Consider the following 24,954-nt stretch of genomic DNA (forward strand, 5'->3'; position numbering starts at 1 on the left):
TTCCGCATGCAAGTTATGGCCTCACATAGTTCCTCCTGAGTTCATGAGAATGGGGTACTGCAAGGATCTGTCGTAAGTGTCTGCCTCTTTTTAATTGCAATTAATGGGCTCGCTGCGGCGGTGGGAACGCCTGTCTCAGCTTCCTTGTATCCTGATGACTTCTGCCTATACTTTAGCTCCACTGTCATTGCAGCTGTTGAATGGCAACTGCAGGGTGCTATCCGCAAGGCACAGTCTTGGGCTGTAGCGCATGGCTTCCAGTTTTCGCCTGCCAAGACCTGCGTTAAGCATTTCTGCTGGAGATGCACTGTTCACCCTAAGCCATGGCTTTATCGTGATGGTAAACCTCTTGCTGTGGTGGAGACGCATCGGTTTTGAATCCCAGTTGACTTGGCTTCCTCATATTCGGTAGCTTAAACAGACGTGCTGGCAGCACCTTAACGTGCTCTGTTGCTTGCGTCACACCAGCTGGGTTGCCAATTGGTCTACCCTTCTACGGCTGTACCGGTTGTTAATTCAGTCCAGTCTAGATTATGAAAGCCTAGCTTACGGTTCGGCATCCTCTTCCGCTTTGCAGTTGCTGGACCCCATCCTTCACAGCGGGATCCGACTCGCCACTGGAGCTTTCCATAGAAGCCCTGTCAACAACATACTTGTGGAGGCAGGTGTCCCTTCATTGTGGTTCCGCCGCCAACAATTACTGGCCGCTTATGCTACACACGTTTGTAGCTTGCCCGGGCATCTAAATTATCGTCTCCTGTTCCCTCAGTCGGTCGTCCGTCTTCTGGAAGGGCGGCCCCAGTCGGGGTGTACAATTGCAGTTTGTGTCAGAGCTCTTGTCTCTGGGCTTGAGGTTTTCCTTCTTCCACCTCTTTTCTGGGCCCCTCTGTGTATATCCCCATGGTGTGTGCCCCCGCACATGCCTTCGGCTTGATTTGGCACAGGACCCGAAGGACACAGTCCCTCCTGAGGCCCTCCGACGCTGCTTCCTTTCAATCCTTGCTGTGTTTCAAGGCTCCAACATTGTCTATACTGACGTTTTGATGGTTGCTGGTCATGTTGGTTATGCTCTTACTCTAGGGGATTATTATGAACAACACTCATTGCCGGCTGGCTGCAGTGTTTTCACTGCCGAGCTGGTCGCCAACTCTCGCGCCCTGGAGTATATCCGCTCCTGCTCAGGTGAGACCTTTGTTATCTGTAGTGACTCCCTGAATGGTTTACGAGCTATTGACCAGTGTTTCTCTCATTCTCGTTCAGGGATGGCTATCCAGGAGTCCCTCCATACTCTTGCCCGTTGCATACGCTCTGTGGTCTTTGTGTGGACCTCAGTTCATGTCAGCATCCCGGCAAATGAACGTGTTGACACGCTGGCCAAACAGGCTGTCGGTGCACCAGCCTTGGAGATTGGCCTTTCAGAGAGTGACCTGAGGTCAGTTTTGCGGCAGAAGGTACTTCACACCTGGGGTGAAGAATGGCACACCCTTTCTTCACCCAACAAACTTCGGGCCATCAAGGAGGCTACCGGTGTGTGGTGCTCCTCCTTGCGGGTCTCTCGCAAGAACTCTGTTGTCCTCTGCTGGCTGTGCATTGCCCACACCTCGATGACACGGACCCACCTTTATGTTGCTGCAGGTCAGCTATGACGGTGGTCCACATCTTGTTGGACTGCCCGCTTTTAACTCGGCTCAGGCAGGCGTTTGCGCTGCCTGGTACGCTTCCTGCACTTTTATCAGATGACGTTGCGATGATGGATTTAGTTTTGAGTTTTATTCGTGCAGGGGGTTTTTATCGCTTGATCTAATAAGTGTTTGGCCCTTTTTATTGTGCTGAATGGCCATTGGCCTACAACTTAAGACTGGGGTTTTTAGTGTGTTTTTTGGTGGTTGGCTTTTCCTTTTTTGTTTATATGGTCGGTCAACCACTGTCACACTCAGTGTGATTTTAATTCCTTTTTTCTGATCTCTGTCTGTGTCTTTCTTGTCCTGTGTTGTCTCTTGTCATCTCCATTGCTGGTTCTTATTCTTTGTGGGTGTTTCAAGTTCGTGGAAAAAGGACTGATGGCCCTAGTAGTCTGATCACTTCAACTCCACAAACCAACCAACCAGCTGATCGGTTCCAGTCATTCCACCAGGAAGGAGGTACACGGCTCATGTTGTGTGTAGTTCAACCATGCCTAGATGCTCAATACGGTAGTTTGATCGCATCTGCATTGTTACTTTGTGCCAGGGAGGGCTTTCAACAAGGGAAGTGAACCAAAGCGATGTTGTTTGGACATGGAGGATATAGAGAGAGACAGTTCCTGTCAATGACATGCCTCACCGAGGTCACCCAAGGGCTACTACTGCAATAGGTGATTGCCACGTACAGATTATGGCTTTTGAAATTGCTTTTCATGCAGCTACAGGACATAGTGCGACTCAAATTGTGCGCAATAGGCTGTATGATGCGCAACTTCATTCCTGACGTCCATATCGAGGTCCGTCTTTGCAACCACGACACCATGCAGCATGGTACAGACGGGCCCAACAACATGTCAAATGGATTGCTCAGGATTGACATCACATTCTCTTCGCCGATGAGTGTCGCATATGCCTTGAAGCAGACAATTGTCGGAGATGTGTTTAGAGGCAACCCGGTCAGGCTGACTGCCTTAGACACACTGTCCAGCGAGTGCAGCAAGGTGGAGGTTCCCTGCTGTTTTGGGGTAGCATTATGTGGGGCTGACTTACGCTGCTGGTGGTCATGGAAGGTGCAGTACTGGCTGTACGCTACTTGAATGCCATCCTCCGACCGATAGTGTAACCATATCGGCAGCTTATTGGCGAGCCATTCGTCTTCATGGACTGGGAAAGATTGAAAAAGGCTGTTCATGGATGACGTGACCCACTAACCATTCTGAGGGATGTACGCCAAATTGCTATTAAGGAGTGGGACAATCTGGACCAACAGTGCCTTGATGAACTTGTATGTAGTATGCCTTGATGAATCCAGGCATGCATCATTGCATGAGGATGTGCTACTGGGTATTAGGGGTACCGGTGTGTACTGCAATTTGGACCACCATCTCTGAAGGTCTCACTATATGGTGGTACGACATGCAATGTGTGGTTTTCATGAGCAATAAAAAGGATAGAAATGATGTTTATATTGATCTCTATTCCAATTTTCTGTACGTGTTCCAGAACTCTCGGAACTGAGGTGATGTAAAACTTTTATTTGGTGTGTGTATAAATGACTTTGGGATAGAGCAGCATGGTGATTCTCCTGGAAAACTCTGAATTCTCAGGGAATTATGTTTTACCTGGAAGAATCAGGGAAATCTCTGGGAATTCTGCACTTTTAACCTAGCATTGAAACTGAATTTGATTGACTTACAAACCACAAATTTTAAAATCCTTACTAATTCAAAGTGTGTTAATTATATGAATATTATTTCATATAAATTATCAATGTTTGAAAACTGCAGTTAATCTGCTGCTTGTGGATGCCGTATAGCTCAGAGCTGAGAAGAAACTAAAGTTATTACTGTCATATGCTGGACCCCCACCCTCTGGCCCCCTCCCCATCGCTGCTCACGATTAATTAATCAGGAACTTCTTGACACTATCTTCCTTCTCGCATCTGGAGTTCTCAGGGATTTTTTTCTTTCCCAAGTTCGTGTAGCCACTCTGGTATATAGTGAGGCTGTGGTACATGATGGGAAATCTAGTAGATTCTATATTGATTACACAACAGAACTTGTAGCCAGCATTTGTTAAATGTTGCTGGAAAAACTAAAAAAGACACAAGTATTGCCAGTTATGCATATATAAGTTTCATTCATATTGGTTTGTTATATAATTACTGAACTCATTTTTAATGACCGTGATGACTTTTTGGGACGAAGGAATTGTATTAGAGCCAACGTGGATTTAGGAGTTGTAGCTGTAAGATTTTCAGCTCTCCTATTTCATTCAACACACTAAGAAAACTGTAGAAAATGACAAGAACAAGATGTTTGCACCTTGTTACTCACCTTGCAGAAGGGCTGTGATTCACTTTTTTATAATTATTTTATAAACAAAATACAAAAGGAAAATCGCACCAGATACATGACTAAACTGAAGATTTTCTCAGTGTTCAGCATTCTTTTCTTGATTGCAGAACCTTCATTAATGTGAAAATAGTATTGAGCGTGCGACAAAAAAGTGTTGAAAGACTTTCACATTATATAATAATAATGTAATAGATGATGATTGTCTCTCTGTGATCTTTTTTGGAACAATATTGCTGCACAGAGAAGTGGCATTGGCACATTATTGTTACAAATGCCAGAAGCTGTACAGATTATCAGCAGTTCATCAAAGGGTGACATCTGAATCTCAATATAAGCAAATGTAATGTTATATTGAGCCATTGTCATTTACAGCAGATTAAGGTGAAGTGACCACGTAACTTTAGTTGTTAGGAAAGGATACACCACACTATGTTTCAGTACAGTAAATTTTTAAAAAGTGTAATTCATCTTCAAAAGAAGTTGCTTAAGTAATGCTTTTCTGACATACACTTCGGTATTTTCATTATCAGAGATCCTTAGCAAGCAGTAGTATAGAGAGAAAAAGATTCAAAGGACTGTGTGATTCGTCCCAGATTTATCTTGTTAAAATGAGAATGTTACAGATATTCTCAGCAAACATGAGGGCAGATGCTTAAAAAAGGACATTGTGTGTCACCAAGGTGCTTACTCATAATATTCTCAGTTATAACCCTCTTTTTGATAAGACACACTACTTCAGACATATACGGGGCACAGAGAAAACATCTTGGTACTAATGTCATAGCAGCACAATGGGAATCAAATCAAGCAAATTTGGTCAAGTAGCTGTAGACCAGAAATTTCATTGCTGTTACCACTATCATGGCAAAAATTAATATATGCTGCCTCTGAGATCGCTGACATGGAGGCCTTGGCAGTAGATGGCAGCACTATGCACCTAATACGAAAAACATATGTTTTTGGGGGTGTCCGGATACTTTTGATCACATAGTGTACATCCCAGAAAAAATTGGATTTACTGTACCAGCCTTGGCTACAAATCTAAAATTTTCCTTACTTTAACTGTTTGGTTTATGCAAATTAACCATTGAAACTTCCTGGCAGACTAAAACTGTTTGCCGGACCTAGACTCAAAATCGGGACCTTTGCCTTTCGCGGGCAAGTGCTCTTCCATCTGAGCTACCCAAGCATGACTCGCGCCCTGTCGTCACAGCTTTACTTCTGCCAGTACTTCATCTCCTACCTTCCAGACTTTACAGAAGCTCTCCTGCGAACCATGCAGAACTACCACTCCTGGTAGAGCACTTGCCCGCAAAAGGCAAAGGTCCCGAGTTTGAGTCTCGGTCCAGCACACAGTTTTAATCTGCCAGGAAGTTTCATATCAGCACACACTCCACTGCAGAGTGAAAATCTCATTCTGGAAATTAACCATTATCTGTGCTTCTTAGCATAACAGGCAAGTTACTTCCATACAGTGGGTGAAGAGGAATATTCGTTACTAGTCATTGGCATTAACCAGTGATGTAATGTCAGTGGCTGCTGTTACATCACCTTTTGGTGCCTATTTTCACAATTTGATTTGTTAGTTGTTGAAGCCAATGTATGTGAATCTGGTTGTGGTGACTAATTTATAGCTTAGCCAATCCGAAAATATTGCCACTGGTATCATATTATAGTCTCCATGTTGTTTACGATGTTTGTCATATGCTTCCTATGTCACTCGTAAGATACTGAATAATATGGAACATTCATCTTTACACCATACACTTGTTAATCAGCAGGCAGCCGTTTTATATGGCTGTAGCTCCTGAACAATACATTTCCAACCTATGCATATTTTGGGAAATTCATTCAGTTTGGTGGCACCTGCCTTCTTCTGGTCATACTGTAGCTTTTTGTGTGTTAATTCTGTGCCCTATAGGACATGTAATGAATGTAATGCTAAAATTAAAGAAATTAGATCCCTAGAAGACTCTAGCATTTTCCAGAGTCATAGAATAGTGTTATCATTTGTAAAATGCATGTCTATATCCGATTTTTTATTCTTAGTTACCATAAATGTTGAGGAATGCACTTTGGGTGTATGGTATACATACAGCAGTCATATTAGTTAAATGTTTTGTAGATAATTTGCACGTTTTTATCGTAATGATGGAGAACAGTCAGTTCACATGCTACATACATATGATTTTTTGTGAATATGGCTGGCTGCTGGCCATTTTCAGGTTTTTAATAGCTCACTGACCATAGGTTAATAAGAACAAATGTATTAGCCTTTAGCAATCGTTATTTAACTACCAATTTTTATTTTTTAACCTACATTTACTATCACTTTTTAATTAAAAATTCATATACGGGATAGAAGTTATCAAGAAGAAATTATTTTAGTCAAGATTTGAAATTTGTTTTGCTATCTATCAGACATTATAGATTGTTGGACAAATGATAATATTTTTGCCTGCGTATTAATCTCCTTTCTGAGACACTGATAACTTTAGTGGTGGGTAATAAATGTAACTTTTTCCTTATGTTGTTGCAGCTGTAAACAACATTGTTCCTATCATTTTGTCATCATTGACAGATTTCATTAGGGGATGTACGAGGGCAGGTCAAAAAGTATATGACTTAGATTTTGTAAATAAATCTTTATTCAGATAAAATTGTTTGACATCAGTCACCTTCAAAGTAATCTCCATCAGCTTCTACACACACCTTCCAACGTTGCTGCCACTGCTGGAAGCAATGCTAGAAAGCACCTTTTTGTATGATGTGGAACTGCTCCATTGAATTCTGTGCATAATATCTTCCCTGTTAAAAAATCCCTTTTCAGTTTAGGGAAAAGCCAGAAGACACTCAGTGCTAGGTCAGGGAAATAGCTAGGCTGACAAGCTACAGCTGTGTTGCGTTTGGCCAAAAATAACCCCTGAATTAATTGAAAATGATGAGTGTGTGCCAGTGTACAGCCCGATCGAAGTGGTGACACAGATTTGCAGTTGAGTTTAAATCTGGGTAGTTAGGTGACCACGAGAGTGAGGCAAACTCATTGTGGTGGTGTTCGGACAGATCATGTACACTGCGAGCTGTGTGACATGTTACATAGTCCTGTTGGTACATGCCGGCATGCCAAGGAGAAACAAACTGCATGTAAAGGTGGACATGATCCCTTGTGTTGATCCAGTGCACCTTCCGGAATGACGAGATCACCTAAGAAATGCCATGAAAAGAATTCCTTAGACCATAATGCTCCCTCCTTCCAGCTTTCATTGCTGATGAACAGCAGTCAGCATGTCATCATGGGTACATGAACCAGGTGCCTGCTGTGGAAGCTCACCGAATGGTCCTTGTGGAGACACTGATGGCAGCTCTTTGTTTCATGTGTGTGGTCAGTTGCTCAACAGTTACATGTTGATTTGCCCTACACATCTTCACAGCCATCATGCACTCGTGTCATCTATGGCCTGTAGTGCATTGCAGTTACGTTGGTGCCAGTTTTGCATGGTGCCATTTTGACTTATGTAGCATATGTTAGACATCATTATACATGAGCAGCCTACAGACTTAGCTGTTTTTGAAATGTTTCCACTGGCCCGAAAGCCAATGATGGTGCCATTTTCAGGGTCAGCTAAATCACTCCGTTTCCACATTATAAAAATGACTGCACTGTTTTCCTCAAACCCCCAGCACACTTTATATACCCTCCACTGCTAGTGTCACCTGCATGTGGTTATTGCACATTGACATTGAACATAGGTGGTGCTCACATTAATGTGACTGGACCATGTTGAAGTAGAACTACCTTTATGAGGATCTGCGTGTGAAGTTCGTAGGCATCCAGATGAATAATACACTGAGATGACTCAAGTACATGGATAAGTTAATGGAGAAAGTTCAGTTCTGCTTGATTTGCATTCAGAAATCTCTCTTTGTGTTGACCTGCAGAAGTGATTTACTGGCATACGTTTTAGACTTTGTCAGTACTGTCCAAGAGCAATACAGCTAAGGATAAAACTAGTATTTATTCTACAGGCTGTAGAAGCTTTGCCAGGGACCTTGCAATTCTTACACTTATGTGAGAATACATTTAATCCCTAATGGTCTTTGTTGTTATTATAAGTGTGAATTTAGGGTGAAGTCACATCCACAATACTAGAAGTAAAAATAATTTTCAAATAGGCTGTGCACTTACATTTAGAGTTCAGAAATTAGTTTTCTATTCTGATGTTAAACTCTTTTATGGGTTGCTGGCAGGCATCAGGCAGGGAATTAGAACTGCTCCGATATTGAAAACTAAAGCAAAAGAAAATGTTATTTGCCACTCTTACTATTATTGGTTGGATTATTTGGACACTGGCAAGTAAATTCCAGTTGACATTAACATTCACCTTAAACATGTTTTTAACTTTTTCAGTGTATAGAAAGCTGGTAGTGTTCTCAGTAAAGTTATTATATGCTATGTTTAAAGTTTTAGGTAGAAACACCAAGAGAAAGAGCTGTGTTTTTATTTTTTTATCTTTTTTTAATGTAGCTGCTTTTCTGTTGAGGTACAGTTTAATTAATCTAGAAGTTATTCTCATAATTACCAGTGTGAGTAGATTAATGTTATACAATCAAGACTTTCACGATCGGACGTTTCAGCTGCTGAGAATACTTCCAGGTTGTATGGCCGTGATCCATGGAACTCTTCTATCCCTGTCGTTTCATCCAAAGCTACATTGGACATCTTTAGAGGTGCTTCTGGTTGTGCTAAGTCTTGCTGACTGACGACTAGTATGTCGAAGAATGGCCCAAATACCGTGGAAAGTGACTGTGGTTTGCATTTCACGTGATAGCAGTGATAAACCTTCAGACTAACTAAGAAAATAGGTCAAGCACTTTGTTCCGTTAAGAATAAATGTCCCCCTCTGTCTGTAAGTGGTGTATACAAGATTCTTTGTACATGTGGTAGGGTCTACATTGGAACTACAAAGAGAAGTGTGAATACAAGGTTGAAAGAACATAAAAGACTTTGCCAACTAGGGAAAACAGTCAAGTCAGCCGTGGTGAAACATGCTCTTCAGTCAGGTGATCACTTAGTGAAGTTTTCAGAAACTGAACGAACTATTATCCACGTCTATATAGAAAAGCCATCAAAATATTTAAACTTGTGGATAATTTTAACAGAAAAGAAGAAGCTATGAAACTCAGCGATATATGGACAGTGGCGCTACAGAATCGATGAGAAGTTTTTATCTTTGACGTACTATGATTGATATTTATATTTTATCTTTGATGAGGTTTATCTCTGCTATCACGTGAAATCCAAACCACAACTACTTTCCACAGTATTTAGGCCGTTCTTTGATGCCCCACTCATCAGTCGGTAAGACTCAGCACAACCAGGAACACCTATGAAGACGTCCAACATAGCTTTGGACGAAACGTCAGGGATAGAAGATTTCCATGGACCATGGCCATACAACCCAGAAGGATTCTCGGCAGATTAACGTTAGTTGTAATAAGTCATTGCTATAGTTAACAGAAGCTGCTAATTAACCTATAATTAGACTTGATGAACACCCTTGAAGGCTCTCTTCTATTATGGAATTTATAGAGCATAATGTAGAAATTAATAGGTAAAAACCAACCTTTCTTCCTTCCACATTGAGTGTGTTATTACAAGCCCTTGTGTGGTTTACTTTCCATATTCTTCCAATCAAAGTGTATTTGTAAAACATGGTTTATAAACCATGTTTTACAAAATACTTTTACAAATACTTTCAACATCTTTGATTTTTTTATGTTATTTGGTCCACGCAAAATGTTCTCGGAATCCTTAGAGGAAAGGATTCCAGTCCCATCTGAGTGCTCAGCTAAAATTTCTTGTGATTTTCTAGAGTTAATATAAATAGACACCGAAATTGTTTGTACAAAGCTTTATTAATTTCTCCTCCACCTTTGCCATGAGAGGCGTATACTGCCCTCTTAATGTATACATTTGATACAACATAAAAAACTAAAGATCATTGTCTGGAAATTTTAATCATCATCCATTTTCCAGGTAGTACTACCAGTGCTAGACAGAGGACCTTGTCCATTAAACATCTCAAATTTCCTATTGACTTACCAATTTTCACATGTAACACATGAGATATTATTTCCAAATACCTTGGTGGTGGTGGTGGTGGTGGTGGTGGTGGTGGTGGTGGTCTGCAACCAAAAGTTACTCTAAAAAGTAGTTATGCGATGTATAGATAAAACTTATTGAAGAGCTCTGTTATTCATTGATGAGCTTGGCTTATCATAACATACAGGGCCCCAAGTTCAGTACCTGATTTTCCCAAAAATTGAGTTCTGATTAGGGTGCCCATTCTGCTCTGTGATATTAACTTGAGGTGCTTCAGTGCAGATGCACTGGATTCATAAACATATTCGGGGCAGGAGGTAGGGTACTGTATTTACTCGAATCTAAGCCACACCTGAAAAACGAGACTCGAAATCAAGGAAAAAAGATTTTCCCGAATCTTAAGCCGCACCTGAAATTTGAGACTTGAAATTCAAGTGACGATAAAAGTTTTAGACTGCCCCTCCAAATCGAAACAAAGTTGGTCCATTGTAACTTGAGACACAATTGAGGTCGAATGGTTTGAAGATACAGCTACAGTAGTTTGGTTCGAGTCATAAGCTTAACAGTTAAGCTTTATCAAGTAGCCATTGCTATGTGTCAGGCGGGTGCCCTTCCTTTTTCATGTGCTTCGTCTGGTTTGAATCGATTGCTTATTTTGCTTTGATCTGATATGTGCCGTTCTCTTTGTTATAGGGGTTTACGTCACTCTAAGCTGAAAATGCATTATTGTACTGTGTCATGCATTGTTTGTTGCATTCTGATAATGAGTGTTTATGACCTGTCGCCGCTCGCGGCAGGGCTTGCTCTTGTGCGCTCTACCGCGGTTTAAAAAAAAGGAGAGAACTCTCCCCGAATTTCAATAGTAATCCTCTCCATGATGCACATCATCTCTCACTTGTAGCATTTTCCGTTAGAGGTTGTTGAGTATTTCCTTAACACTCTCGCTCTGATCTCACAAGCTCAAGAAGAAACATATTAGTCATCATTTGAGCTTCTCTAGTTCTTCTGTTAACCCCTTAACATATTGATATTTGTTTCAAATTATGTGACAAAAAATATTATTTTTTTATTAATGAGAAACATCGTACAATGAACAGCATTACATATAGATGTATAAAGATAGCTCTTAAAGTTCAAAATAATGAGTTACAAAGTTTTGAACATCACCGGTAATAAAATCTTGAGTATACTCGTGCACTACACTTTGACTAATAGCCTGAAACGCGGAAGTCAATTTTTTAGTTCATGTGTAGTGTGAAGACTAACCTAATCATGTATTTCATAACAGTTTCCTGAAACCATTGTCTAAACGTCAATGCAGGAGAGAACAGAAAGTGCGCATTTCATTGTCTAGTATCCAAAGCTGCACGCAGTAAAGACAATATCTAGTGGCAACCACCTTAATCATAAAATCACAGCCGGTCTACAAATGTAGGGCCAGATGCTTTCTAGTGGCCTAACACATAACTATCAGTGCTGAAATGGTTATAAGCAAGGTTTTATTTTTTTGAAGCTCTGTTCTTAAGTTGTCCAAGTATACTCCGGTTTTAAGTTTCTGTCAAAATAATAAAAAAGAGATAACTCTGGGTTTTGTGTTAAGGTAAGGGTCCCAGACTGATGATCAGTTCTCAAGTATAGGTTGAACAAGTGGTTTGTAAGCCACTTCGTTCTTGAATGAAATCCATTTCCATGAGATTCTTTCTATGAAATTGTCTAGCATTTGCTTTCCATATCATTTTTTTTATGTTGTCATTCCACCTTTATGTTACTTTGAATGGCTACTCATAGGTATTTTATAGTAGTTATCGTTTACAGTGATTTCTCACCAATAGTTGAAGTATATGGTAGTGGATTTCTTTGCATAGTAATGCAAAATATGTTACATTTATTTATGTCCATGCTAAATGCCAGTCCCTTGCATCAATCATTGATCTCTTCTGTATGTCTTCCTATAATTCACTTCAGTTTTCTGGCTTTGATACCTTGTTATAAGCAACTGCATAATCTGCAAACAGCAATATGGAGCTTCTTCAAACTACCTCTACATCTGTAGATTTTATCGTATTAAGAGTCACATGTTGATGTATCTGCAAGGAAGTCTTGAATTTGGTCACAAATCTTGGCCGATACTCAATAGGCTCATATTTTGTTCACTAAACAGCAATGCAGAACTGTATTAAGTCAAGGAAAATAGCAGCCACCTGGGACTCTGAAAGTCATAGTAGGATCTAAGTCCTATCACATATGCAACAGTTTCGAATTCAGAGGCTCTCTGCCATCTTGTCGATATATGGATTTTTGCAGATGCATTGAGCTCCATTGACACAGGGTTTTCCATATTTTTGGCATGGCTTTTATTTGATCTGTTCATTGCTTAATGATAAATCATTAAATAGCGTATCTAGAAAGAATAAATGTCATATTATGCTTTTGTGTCTTTCGTATCAACATGTAGAGTTTAGTTACTCACAAAATTACCATTTGTAGCTTCTTTCTTAAGCTATGTATTGTGTGATTTGCTACATCACATAATGCTTTTGTGATATAGTAATGCAGCAGTGGTGGGGGCAGTATACAATTATCCAAGAGAGACCACTTTATGTATGTACCTAGTCTGGGGGTTGCTTTCTCAATTTGATTTATTTGAAAATTAAGGCAGCCATAGCATGATGACAGCAACACAAGGATCTTTGTAAGAAATATGATGTTGGTATTTTTGGTTTTTAGAGCAGCAATTTGCTGTAATGGAATCTTTGTCAAAGTCCCATACTTTGGTTGCATCCTTTCTTAATATTTAGTCGTGCCTTGCATTGATTTGTTGCTGACAACTCTAAAATTGGTTTGTTTGCAAATATAGCCGTTATGCTTGTTTCACATTCAGGTAAGAAAATGAATAACATACTCTCATCTTTTGGAGGGAAGCAACTCTTGATTCACAGCTAAGAGGCTGGCTTGTAAGTGCAGTAAAACTCTAAGCATCTTGTTTCTTACGCAAGTTCCTTTTTATACTGTCCTTCAAGTCTCTTACAATGGTAATCTGATCATTTAGGTAGAGGATACCAGATATATGGTATTGATAGTAGATAGAGATCCTTTACTAAAGGCCCATCTTCATGAACTGTTGCAGAAACTGAATGCCACTGTATTTACAGTTAAAATGTTTTCAACAGTTAGTGCCAGTGACAAACTAAAACTTGTTTATTTTGCATAATTTTATCATCTTGTGGTGGTGCAGTTCTTCTTACGTCTGTACTTGCTTTGAAAATAGGACGAGGATTTCCGCCTTATATGAGACACCTTTTCAGTTTCATTTTACCCAGACATGTTTCAGCACTTTTTATGGTATCTTCAGTGGGTTATTTTATTTTCTTAACTCACATGAACGTATTGGGTATTTCTGTTGGTAGCTAATCTGCTACACAATCTACAACTTGTCATGGCTTTAATGTTGTGGTGTTTCCATTGAATAGTGACAAAACTCTACCCATGTTTGAAAATTCATAGAAAGTGCATTATCAAATGACCGTAAGTCACAGAAATCAGCGTATTCACCTTGCCAAAACATATGAGAAAACACTATATTATCAAAGCCATGACAAATTTTACATTGTGTAGCAGACTAGTTATCAACATAAATACCCAATAGCTTCTAGCTTCATGTAAGTTAAGAAAATAAAATAACCCACTGAAGCACAAAAAGTGCTGAAACATGCCTGGGTAAAACAAAACTGAAAAGGTGTCTCGCAAAAGACGGAATTCCTCATCCTATTGGCATACTTTTATTCCTTGATGTGGTAGAGTATATCATCTTGTGGGCAATTCTGCTCAATCACAAAGAATAGTTTTAACCAGAAAGTGAGCAACCTAACCTCTATATAATAAGCTTAAACTGACACCACAATAAATCTTCTCACTTATGAGATTTGTGATTGACAGTAGGAACTTGGTTAACTAGGGCAGTGATAGCTATTCAGTTGGTCATAAGATGACGAACAGTTTTTGTCGTGAGCATATCTTTAAGTAAGGTTAAAACACAGCACTCTGCTGTGTACAGTTTCAGTAGACAACTACAACAGATGACAGCTGTTCGAGAAAAACTGCAGATTTTTTAAATTGAAACTGAAAGCTTTTCTCCGAGCAGGTGACTTTTATTCCATATACGAATGCTTAACCTTTACTTAATTGTGTTTTATTCATGAATTCACTAAAATGAATGGAATAGTGGACAAAACATCTAAATATTTTAGTATCATTACATGAAAGTATGGTTACTGTTAACTATTAAAATGAATTCAGAATTTAAAGAAACTGTTGATGTAAAGAGGATTCAGGCTTGTTTATGTAATCCAGTTATGCCAATTGGGGTTTTCCCCATTAATTCCAGGTGAATACCGTTATAGTTCCTAACATTGGGCAAAGGCTGACATGTTTCCCTTTCATATCCCATTATTAAGTGTGAGGAAATGAGGTACATTCTTATGCCGTATGTTTATTATTATTATTTCATAGTCAGCATTTTGTTTTTATATTTTTATTTTAAACGATTCTGGGTATATTACATACCTTATGTGACTGACTAAATGAAAAATAAATGTTTTGGTAATTTGAATGTTATATCAGAATTTTATTCACTTTGCTTCATTTCTTTCAACTAAGTGCATTTCGTTATTGTGAACATTAAAAATTATTGAAACCTATATGCCTGGCATCCCAACCCCCCCCCCCATTCTCCCCCCCCCCATTCTCCCCCCCTTCATTCTCCCCCCCTTCCTCCCCCCCCCCCAACAAGCACATTCACTTTCACTAAAAGTGTTGACACACAACAAATAGTAAAGGGTACAGTAGCCAGTTGCAAATAATGTTTATTGCATATCCAGACTTCAGTCACTGTGTGGCCATGTTCACTGCTCAAAGAAGCAATTACAGTAAGTTAACTGTTAACTGAAAAACATTAGTCACCATTTGTAGTTACACCTTGTTTGTTTTATGTAAATAAGTTCTTAAAAAAGTATAAAATAATAGCATGGGCGTTTACTAATTGTAAAGTAAAGTTTTCAACACATCACACATGTAAAGAGGTCATTGTAGATTCATATGAAGAACACTGAAGCCATCTGCATTGTAACCGTAAACAGCGATCTCAGTGCAAAATTGGCCTTTGACATGAATAGTCCATTCGGGACTCTGCATATAAAAGTGATTTTAAACTTTTAACTTACATTCATTGATATGTATTTCTGATTGACACATTTAAAGGTTATACAACTCTACATTTAATGAGACATGCACATTACCTTATCGTAACGGTTTCTTTTTATGTCTTTTTTAGCATAGAAGATGGCCACACTGTGACCAAAATCTGTATATGCAATCAACATCATTTGACTTACTACTTCCCTATGCAATCAAACATAGTTGACACATAAATATCCTTTGATGCCTGTTTCTTCTGTTGCAGCTGTCAGCTCTGTATGAGGTGAAGCCACCTATATCAAAAGCCAAAATGACTAGCATAACTAAAGGAGCTATCAAAGCCATAAAATTCTACAAACATGTTGTTCAAAGTGTTGAAAAATTCATTCAGAAGGTGACCTTTTTTGCTTTATTTTGTTTTTCACATCTCTTATCCAGCTGATATATGTAGAAAGTACACTCATTTAGTTAGAGTAATATTAATGTGTGGTTAATAATGAAGAACATGTTCTGTTAATTTCTATGGGACAGCATTGACAGACTGATATACTTAGTAGTTAGGTATTTATTATTGAGATATTAAGTTTTATATTTAACTTTCCTAAAGTAATTTATGAAATCATGTTTTTCATATCAGTACCATTTGGCCAGATAGGCACACTCAAGACACGTGTGGTCTCTCTTTCATTATACGGTAAAAGTTAAATAACATTATTTTAAATGTGATACTATTTTTCACTGATGTAACTGATTTTTTTTTTTAGTGCCGGCCTGAGTATAAGGTTCCTGGACTATATGTTATTGATTCAATTGTTCGGCAGTCGAGGCATCAGTTTGGAGCTGACAAAGATGTTTTTGCTCCCAGATTTGCAAAAAATCTGCAAAATACTTTTGTACATCTTTTCAAGTGCCCACCAGAAGAAAAGGTTGGTTGTCAGCTATTACTTCATGGCTACTTTTAGGAGGGAGTAGTCCTCGAATTATTGTTATACTATTTGTGAATGTTGACTTTTTTGTTACAGAGCAAGATTGTTAGGGTGCTGAATTTGTGGCAGAAGAACTCAGTTTTCCAATCTGAGGTTATACAACCTCTTTTTGATCTTGCGGATCCAAATCATCCGATACACAAGGAGCAGGCGCAAGTAAACACCCCAAATAATGGCTCAATAACAACTATGAATAATGTTGGGAAAACACCACCTCAGTTAAACAGAACACCAAACAAGACTCCTTCATCAAATAATAAATCAACCGATAGCAGCACACCTTTGTGGACATCTCAAAGTGATTCAAGCAACAGTTCTTCACTTCAAGTTTCAAACCAAGCTGTTGACACTGCAAGTTTGAATAGCAATCAGGTGTGTGCAGAAGTGGTGAGTCCACAGACAATTGGCAGTTTTTCTGCTATTAGTTATATTTGGTAGTACACATACTTGCTATTTAAAAGGAACAAAGGAAGTATTGCTCTCACAGTTCAGTCCAAAATTATGACAGCTTAAAAGTTAGATGTGAAATGAACTACCTGCAGCTGGAAAAAAGCAAATCCCCATTCTCCACCATTTCCTTGCCTGGCAATTAACTTCTGCTGCCTGTATCTGGATCAGAATAATTACATGATTGATAATGGAACCTGGTTAAGCATGAAGAAAGGCAGCTAATTGATCTCGGGGCCCTGGGTTCGATTCCTGCTGGCTTGGTTGGGGATTCTTTCCACTTGTGCGTGTTTTTTGTCTTCGTGATGGCGGTGGTGATGATCATCGATGGGCAAGTTGCCAAAGTGACATTAACTAAAAAGACTTGCACCTGATTGCCAAATACCCCAGAAGGGTGATTCCAGCTACAAAAGCCTTAGGCACATTTCATTTCATTGCACAGAGAAACAAAGCACATGACAAAAACAAATTAGATCAAATACTTTGCAGGGGACCAATCCTGTTTTGTCAGCCTTTGAGTAGCTGCCCCTTTTATTGTATTTTAAATGCAGTTGCTTCCTTTCCTGTTATATCCTATTTTTCATTTTGGGGGTACCACCCTGTTGAATAGTGGACACTCTTTAGCATCTTGACAATAATGTATCAGTGATGTGATGGCTATAGTGTTGCATGCAGAGCCCCAAGGACACCCACTTGGTGTTTTACCTACTTCTGTCATTTTGTTTTTATTATTGGCAGTCCAGTTGATAAATCTGCCAACTAGAAGGCATTCTTTGTTCTGTAACTGCCTTCGTACTTCATCGGGTTGGCAGGGGTCAGATGCGGCACGGGGTTTCTCTCACCAAGAATGAGTCCTCGGAGACTCCTCAACTGCTGTGACCTATGTACTGGCTATGGCATCAGCTTTGCTTTCAAAGCCTCAATTTTACCGCTTCTGTGTAGTTTCGTCATCAGAACATGTTCCTCGTGGATGTCACTAACTCTGGATGAACTACGCATAGATTGATTGGTTGATGGGCTTGCTGTTTAGACACTTAACTCCCAGTGAACCAATCAACCAAATACTTTTGCAGCTGTAAGTATTTTCAGGAACTGACAGTGGCAACTGGCACCTGATATAGCATACTGTTATGACACTGTTCTGCAGAACAGAAGGCATTGCCAAGTTCAGTCTCTGATTGGCTGCTGCTGTGGTTCTACATCTACGTATATACTCCACTAGCCACCAAGCAGTGTGTGGCCGAAGGCACAATTTGCGCCAAAGTCATATTCCCCCCCCCCCCTCTGTTCCACTTGTGGATCGCGTGAGGGGAAAAATGACTGAACGTTTCAGTATGTGCTCTAATTTCCCTTATCTTTGCGTGATTAGAAAGTTGGTGGTAATAATATATGCTCTACATCCTCGGCAAAGATCGGATTTCGGAATTTAGTGAGCAGCCCCTTCCATTTAGCAGGCCGTCTGTCTGCAAGTGTGTCCCACTTCAAACTATCTATAAGATTTGTAACACTCTTGCGATTGCTAAATGTACCAGTCAAGAATCTTGCCGCTCTTTACTCTTGCGATTGCTAAATGTACCAGTCAAGAATCTTGCCGTTCTTCTTCAGACCTTTTCAGTCTCTTGAATCAGACCCATCTGGTAAGGGTCCCGTACAGATGAACAATACTCTAAGACTGGACAAACTAACGTATTGTAAGCAATTTCCCTTGTTGAAGGACTGCATCACTTCAGGATTCTACCAATAAACCACAATCTATATCTCGCCTTGCCCGTAACTTGTGTAATCTGATCATTCCATTTGAGATCATTTCGGGTAGTCACTCCCAGATACTTGACGGATGTTACCGCTTCCAAAGACTGGGCATTTTTGCCTTGTTATATGCAGTATGTTACACTTACTAATATTGAGAGATAACTGCCAGTCATTACACCACATATTTGTTTTATGCAAATCCTCATTGATTTGTTTACAACTTCCATGTGATACTACTTTCCTGTAGACTACAGCATCATTGGCAGACAGTCTAATGCTACTGTTGGTACCATCAACCAGATCGTTAATGTAAATTGTAAAATGCAGGGGACCTATTACATTTCCGTGGGGCACACCTGAAGTTACCCTTGTTTCTGGTCAAGTCACCCCATTCAGGACGACATACTGCTCTCTGTCTGTTACAAAACTTTCTATCCAACCGCATAGAGCAAGCGGCAGTGCAGAACTGAGTCGAACGCCTTTCGAAAGTCGAGAAATATGACATCAGCCTGGGAGCCAGTATCTAGAGCCTGTTGTATATCATGCACAAAGAGGGCCAGCTGTGTCGCCCATGACCGCTGTTTCCTAAGACCGTGCTGGTTTCTGAAGATGAGCTTCTCAGAGTCTAGAAGGGTCATTATGTCTGAACACAAAATATGTTCCATGATTCTACAACAAATAGATGTCAGTGAAATTGGCCGGTAATTATGTGCATCCGATTTTCTCCCCTTTTTATAGATTGCTATGACCTGGGCCTTCTTCATGACCCTTGGAACTTTTTGCTGTTCCAGTGATCTTTGATGGATAAGCATGGTGCTATATTTGTAGCATAGTCAACATATAATCTTACGGGGATGCCGTCTGGGCCAGATGCCTTCCTGGCATCTAAGGATCTTAACTTTTTTACAATCCCAGATACACTAAACACTATGTCAGCCGTCCTTGTGTTTGTTTTTTCAATAAATGAAAGGGGGAATGGTGGTGCAGTTCTCTACCGTAAACGAGTTTTTGACAGGTAGGTTTAAAATTTCGTCCTTCTGTTTATCATCATCCGTTACATTACCTGTACCGTCAGCAAGAGAAGGTATTGAATTATTTGTAGCGTTGATAGATTTTACATACGCTCAAAATTTTTTAGGTTAATTTTTAGAATCTGCAGAGAAAATATTGCTTTCAAATTCATTAAAAGAATCTCTCATTACCTTTTGACAGCTGCTTTCATCTCGCATAATTTCTGTTTGTCAGCGGGGCAGTGACTACATTTAAAACGACTGTGCAAAATTCTCTGCTTTCTCAGCAACTTCCTAATATGTTTGTTGTACCGAGGTGAATTCTTTCCCTCCCCTATATTTTGCTAGGCACATACTTCTCTAGCATTTGGTTTTTGACAGGTAGGTTTAAAATTTCGTCCTTCTGTTTATCATCATCCGTTACATTACCTGTACCGTCAGCAAGAGAAGGTATTGAATTATTTGTAGCGTTGATAGATTTTACATACGCTCAAAATTTTTTAGGTTAATTTTTAGAATCTGCAGAGAAAATATTGCTTTCAAATTCATTAAAAGAATCTCTCATTACCTTTTGACAGCTGCTTTCATCTCGCATAATTTCTGTTTGTCAGCGGGGCAGTGACTACATTTAAAACGACTGTGCAAAATTCTCTGCTTTCTCAGCAACTTCCTAATATGTTTGTTGTACCGAGGTGAATTCTTTCCCTCCCCTATATTTTGCTAGGCACATACTTCTCTAGCATTTGGTGGACAATACTTTTAAATTCCGACCAAAGATGCTTGAAATCTTTATTTCCTGCAGTGAAAGCTTGGAGCTGAGTATGAAGATATTCATTAATGACAGTTTTATTTGCTCTCCCAAACAAGAAAACTTTTTTTTTTTCCCTCAACTTCCGCTGATAGAGAAGTCACAATGACATTATGGTCGCTAATACCTTCTTCTAGATTAACTTCCTTAAAAAGATCAGGTCTGTTTATCGACAAGATATCTAATATGTTCCCATTCCGAGTTGGTTTTCTAACCAGTTGCTCAAGGTTGTATGTTGAGAGCATTCCCAGAATAACTTCACATGAGTCTTTGCTTCTGCCCCATGTTATAAACGTGTAATTTTCCTAGTCAATGGACCCCAAATTAAAGTCTTCTCCTATAACTAATGGATAATTTGAATATTATTTCCTATGTACTCCCTAAAACATTCTGTGACATTTTTTGTAGATGCTGGTGGTCTATAAAAACATTCTAATACAATGGTCACTCCTTGTCCGATTGACAGCTTTATCCGGACTATTCCACAGTCTGACCCAGTATCGATTCCAACTGTGTCTAAACTGCTTTTAACCGCAATTAACACACTATCTCCTGTAGCATCAGTCCTATCCTTCCTAAACATCGTCCAATTCGAGTTCAAAATTTCACTGCTATTTATGTCTGGTTTCAGCCAGCTTTCGGTATCTAATACAATATTGGCATGGCTTCAGTTTATTTCAGAGAGTAACTTGGGGATCTTGTTACAGACACTTCGACAGTTTACTAACATGAGATGTAGCATATTTAAATCCTCTGGAATGACCTGTTTAGGTGAACTAACAATTTTTACAGTTGGCAGACCTACATCAGTGTCATGAACTGGTAATTTTTCAGGCCAGCTGTTAGTCTCCCATGGGGAGGAACCTACTCTAAAAACCCACAAGTACTGTGCTACCCATGTAGCTATTTCCTGTGTGTAGTGCACCCCTGATCTATAAAAGGGCATCCTACAACCTTCCACCCCATAGCATAGATCGAGGAATCTACAACCATTTTTGTCACAGAGTCGATGTAGCCTCTGGTTTAGATTCTCCACTCGACTCCAAACCAGAGGACTGGACTCCAAACCAGAGAACCCTGGTCCACCCTGGATACGATGCTGCAGATCCTCAGCTTGACTTCCACTCCTCGGGAGGTGGAGGCCACCTTCACCTATATAGCCAGCCATCGTAAGGACCCAAGAATTTCCTCGGAACACTGACGACAGGCACCGTTGGTGCCAACATGTACAACAATTTGCAGCTGGCTGCACCCCGCATGCTCGATAGCCGCTGGAAGAGCCTCTTCCACATTCTGGACAAAGCCCCCCAGCAAGCACACAGAGTGAACGTTGGACATCTTCCCCACCCTAGTCATTATGTTCCTGAGGGGCTCCATGACCCGCCTAACATTGAAGCTCCCAATAACTAACAAACCCCTGTCCCCACATGCCTGTCCAGACCTTGCTGAAGGAGCGGCCACTATCGTGGCAGAAGGTGCATTCTGATCCGGCTCAGCCTCTCCACCCCCCCACCTCACCACCACCACCACCAAGCATCAGATAGCACACTGAATCTATTATCAAAGTGCGTGGGATTTGGCAGGAGCCTGCGTCCCCCATGCAGCCTCAGCCTTTGCCTTGAGGCTCGAGACTTTGACACAGTCCACCACCCACACTGAGGTGAGAGTGGGCCAGCCGGCTCAGTCGCACCTGAGGTTGGCTCAGTGACACAGAGCTGTGACATCCCCCCCCCCCCCCCCCCCTGCACATCTAGTACAGTAGAGGCTGTCCCAGGCACCTCATCCCCATCACACCTCAAGGTGGCACTCTGGAGCTTGTTGACTGTGGCCAACAAAGCTTACAGGTGCGTTTGGACTTTGGCCACCTACTCCTGCATCTGCAGACAAAAGACACAGTCCCTACCCATCCAGCTAATAACTGATTTACCATAAGAAATTTAAGGAAACCTCCTGCCACACAAGGTTAACAGCTACTCTCTAGTTGGCAGAAAGGACATTCAACAATGAAAAACAATAAAAATGTAAGGTAGAAGCTAGATCTGGTGCTTATTTTCCTGGTAGGGGCTGTCTAGTGAACATTATTAACAAATTAAACAGTAACCTATGGTAAGCTACACCTACTGATTATCCCTCGTATTTATAATGTAAACAAGTGTGTACGTACATGCGAAAATGACCTAATAAAACTAATAACTGTCAATCACTTTTACCATGCTGATCTAGGTATAGTATGTCAAGTTCAGTGCTTGAGATATGTGATTGTGTAGTATTGTGTTGTCTTTGCACCCTACTATGTGGTGCAGTTTATTTCAGCTGCGTGGTATCAGTAGTACCATCTGAGGGTAGGTAATCTTACAGAGCAAATTTCATATTCACTCTATATGTTATTTACAGATCTTTTTAGGCAGATAAATCAGTAAGGAGAAATCTAATTCAGTTTGTGCAAATGGTGTACAATGTACACATTACAAGAGAGACATGTATTAAAAAGTTTGTGGGTAAGCTGGTTCAAGGACATTGTGTGACCTTGTAAATGTTTAAAGTACAGAACAAAAGAACACAGGTAGCAGTCCAAATTCCTTAAGTATGTGGTCAACTTTTGTTATGTAAGAAATATTGGTTTTTTAATTATTTTTTCAGTGTCTCCTTTACTTGGTTGGCATCACATTTTGTATACAGTAGTTCCAGAATGAAACAATGGAAAATCCAGTATGGCATGATGACAGAATTATGAAAAGGATAGTTGCCACTCACCATATTGTGGAGATGCTGAATCACAGATAGGCGCAATAAAAAGACTGTTAAACAAATAAATTTTCGGACAAAAAGGCCTTCATCGGAATATCTCTCTCTCTCTCTCTCTCTCTCGCTCTCTCTCTCTCGCTCTCTCTCTCTCTCTCTCGCGCTCTCTCTCTCTCTCTCTCTCTCTCTCTCTCTCTCTCTCTCACACACACACACACACACACACACACACACACACACACACACACACATACAAAATAATAATTAAAAAATAACCCCAATCACAGTCTCAAGCTGCTGAGACCAGACTGAGTTTCTAGCTGCTGAGACCAGACTGCTAGCAGCAGCACATGATGATAGAAGCAACCTAGGTGGTGGGGGTGAAGAGGAAGCTGGGGTGGGTAGGGTGGAGGCCAGTAAAGTGCTGCTTGTGGGAGCAAACGGATGAGGTGAGGAGAGGGTAGGGCAGCTACTTCAAAAATGGGTGGTGTCTTGGTTTTAATGCAAGTTGGCATTACTGTTGTTCTATTTTATAGTACAGTTTTTTTTATCTGGTAATCATTTTTCAAGGAAGTTATCCCACCAACCATAGTTAGAGAATTTCATTTTCTTATACACTGATGTTTAAGGTGTTTTGTAAATGCCAGTATCAGAGTATTTTGATTGTTGTGGTTTGAATTGTGGTCAGGTCTCCCATATTAGTATGATGTGACTGAAATCTGAATTAATCTTCTCTCTTATGACCTTTGTAAAGTATGCTTTATTGAGTAACCCATAACATTTTAATATTATCCATTATGGATGGCTGACACTTTTATCAGTGACCTAGAAGATAGAGTTTTACACTTCGACCAATCCATTATGGCTAAAATTGTTTATTGTAAATATTGTGTAGCTGAAACTTTGTTACTCATTGACAATTATGAGGAAGATATACAAGAAATAGCAAAGCAGTTCAGCAATGCCAATAGAAACAGTAAGTTTACAGTGGAGCATGAAATTGACAGCAATTTGTAATTCCTCAATTTGATAATTAAAGGCCAGGGTAATAAGCATGTGTTCACCGTTTGTAGGAAACTGACAACAACTAACTGTTCCACCATACATAGGGGTCATAAGGAATGTTCCTTCGGTAGTTTAGTGGACAGGACAATCAACATGCCAATGAGCAGGAGGGCGCACCATTAAGACAGTAGTGGTTAATAACAGTTAAAGTATAGGAATTGTTAATAAATTGCTGTGCAAAGGAAATAACAACGGAAAGAATAAACTTTGCGAAAAAAATGAAAAGGGTCACTATGCTGTGTTATGGAACAGATCATGAACATTTTAAGCTGCATGGTGTTAAAAAAACATTCCAAACAATGTAGTGAGGTATAACCTGAAGCTTCTGATGTTAAAGATGAGTTTGCTAGGTTGGGAGTTCATAAAATTCATAGTGCATCCTCTGATGCAAAGTATATTGGACAGACAGGAAGAACATTTTCGATCAGCTTCAAGGAAGGTAAAGGTGCATTCAGACTGAGTAACTATGGCATATCAGCTGTTGTGAACAATATATACAGGCCCTCCCCTTAAAGGGAATAGAAGATAACTTGGAAATCTTGCATGTAGAAAATAAATGGAGGAAACTCAACTTGCTGGAAGAACTGGAGATCACCATTTATAAAGTAACATGACAATATTGTGGGTGCATAATGTAATGACAATGGAATGAGATTTCTTAATGTAAATAGTTATTTTGTAGAATTATTTCAAGGCAGATTCATAATTATAAATACACAATGCCTCTTCAACAAAATAGCTGGAAGCTGACGACAACCGTAGATGTAGGAAATGAGTAAAAGAAGGTGACCAATAGAACAGAATTATGA

At 39.9% G+C, this 24,954-nt stretch overlaps 1 protein-coding gene across 9 annotated transcripts in view; it reads left to right on the forward strand.

Annotated features, from left to right (window-relative positions):
* The window catches only part of LOC126299535 (SR-related and CTD-associated factor 4), a 197,143-nt gene that overhangs the window by 19,220 nt on the left and 152,969 nt on the right, over positions 1–24,954 (forward strand). For 5 of the 9 annotated variants that reach the window (XM_049991516.1, XM_049991520.1, XM_049991521.1 and 2 more), the window contains exons 2-4: positions 15,601–15,729; positions 16,100–16,261; positions 16,358–16,708. In XM_049991516.1, coding sequence (XP_049847473.1) covers positions 15,601–15,729; positions 16,100–16,261; positions 16,358–16,708 — 642 coding nt within the window. The remainder of the gene's footprint in view (positions 1–15,600; positions 15,730–16,099; positions 16,262–16,357; positions 16,709–24,954) is intronic. The other 4 variants (XM_049991518.1, XM_049991519.1, XM_049991523.1 and 1 more) reach the window with 1 other exon arrangement.

The sequence above is a fragment of the Schistocerca gregaria genome, chromosome X, assembly GCF_023897955.1.
Source record: "Schistocerca gregaria isolate iqSchGreg1 chromosome X, iqSchGreg1.2, whole genome shotgun sequence".
NCBI classification, from domain to species: domain Eukaryota; kingdom Metazoa; phylum Arthropoda; class Insecta; order Orthoptera; family Acrididae; genus Schistocerca; species Schistocerca gregaria.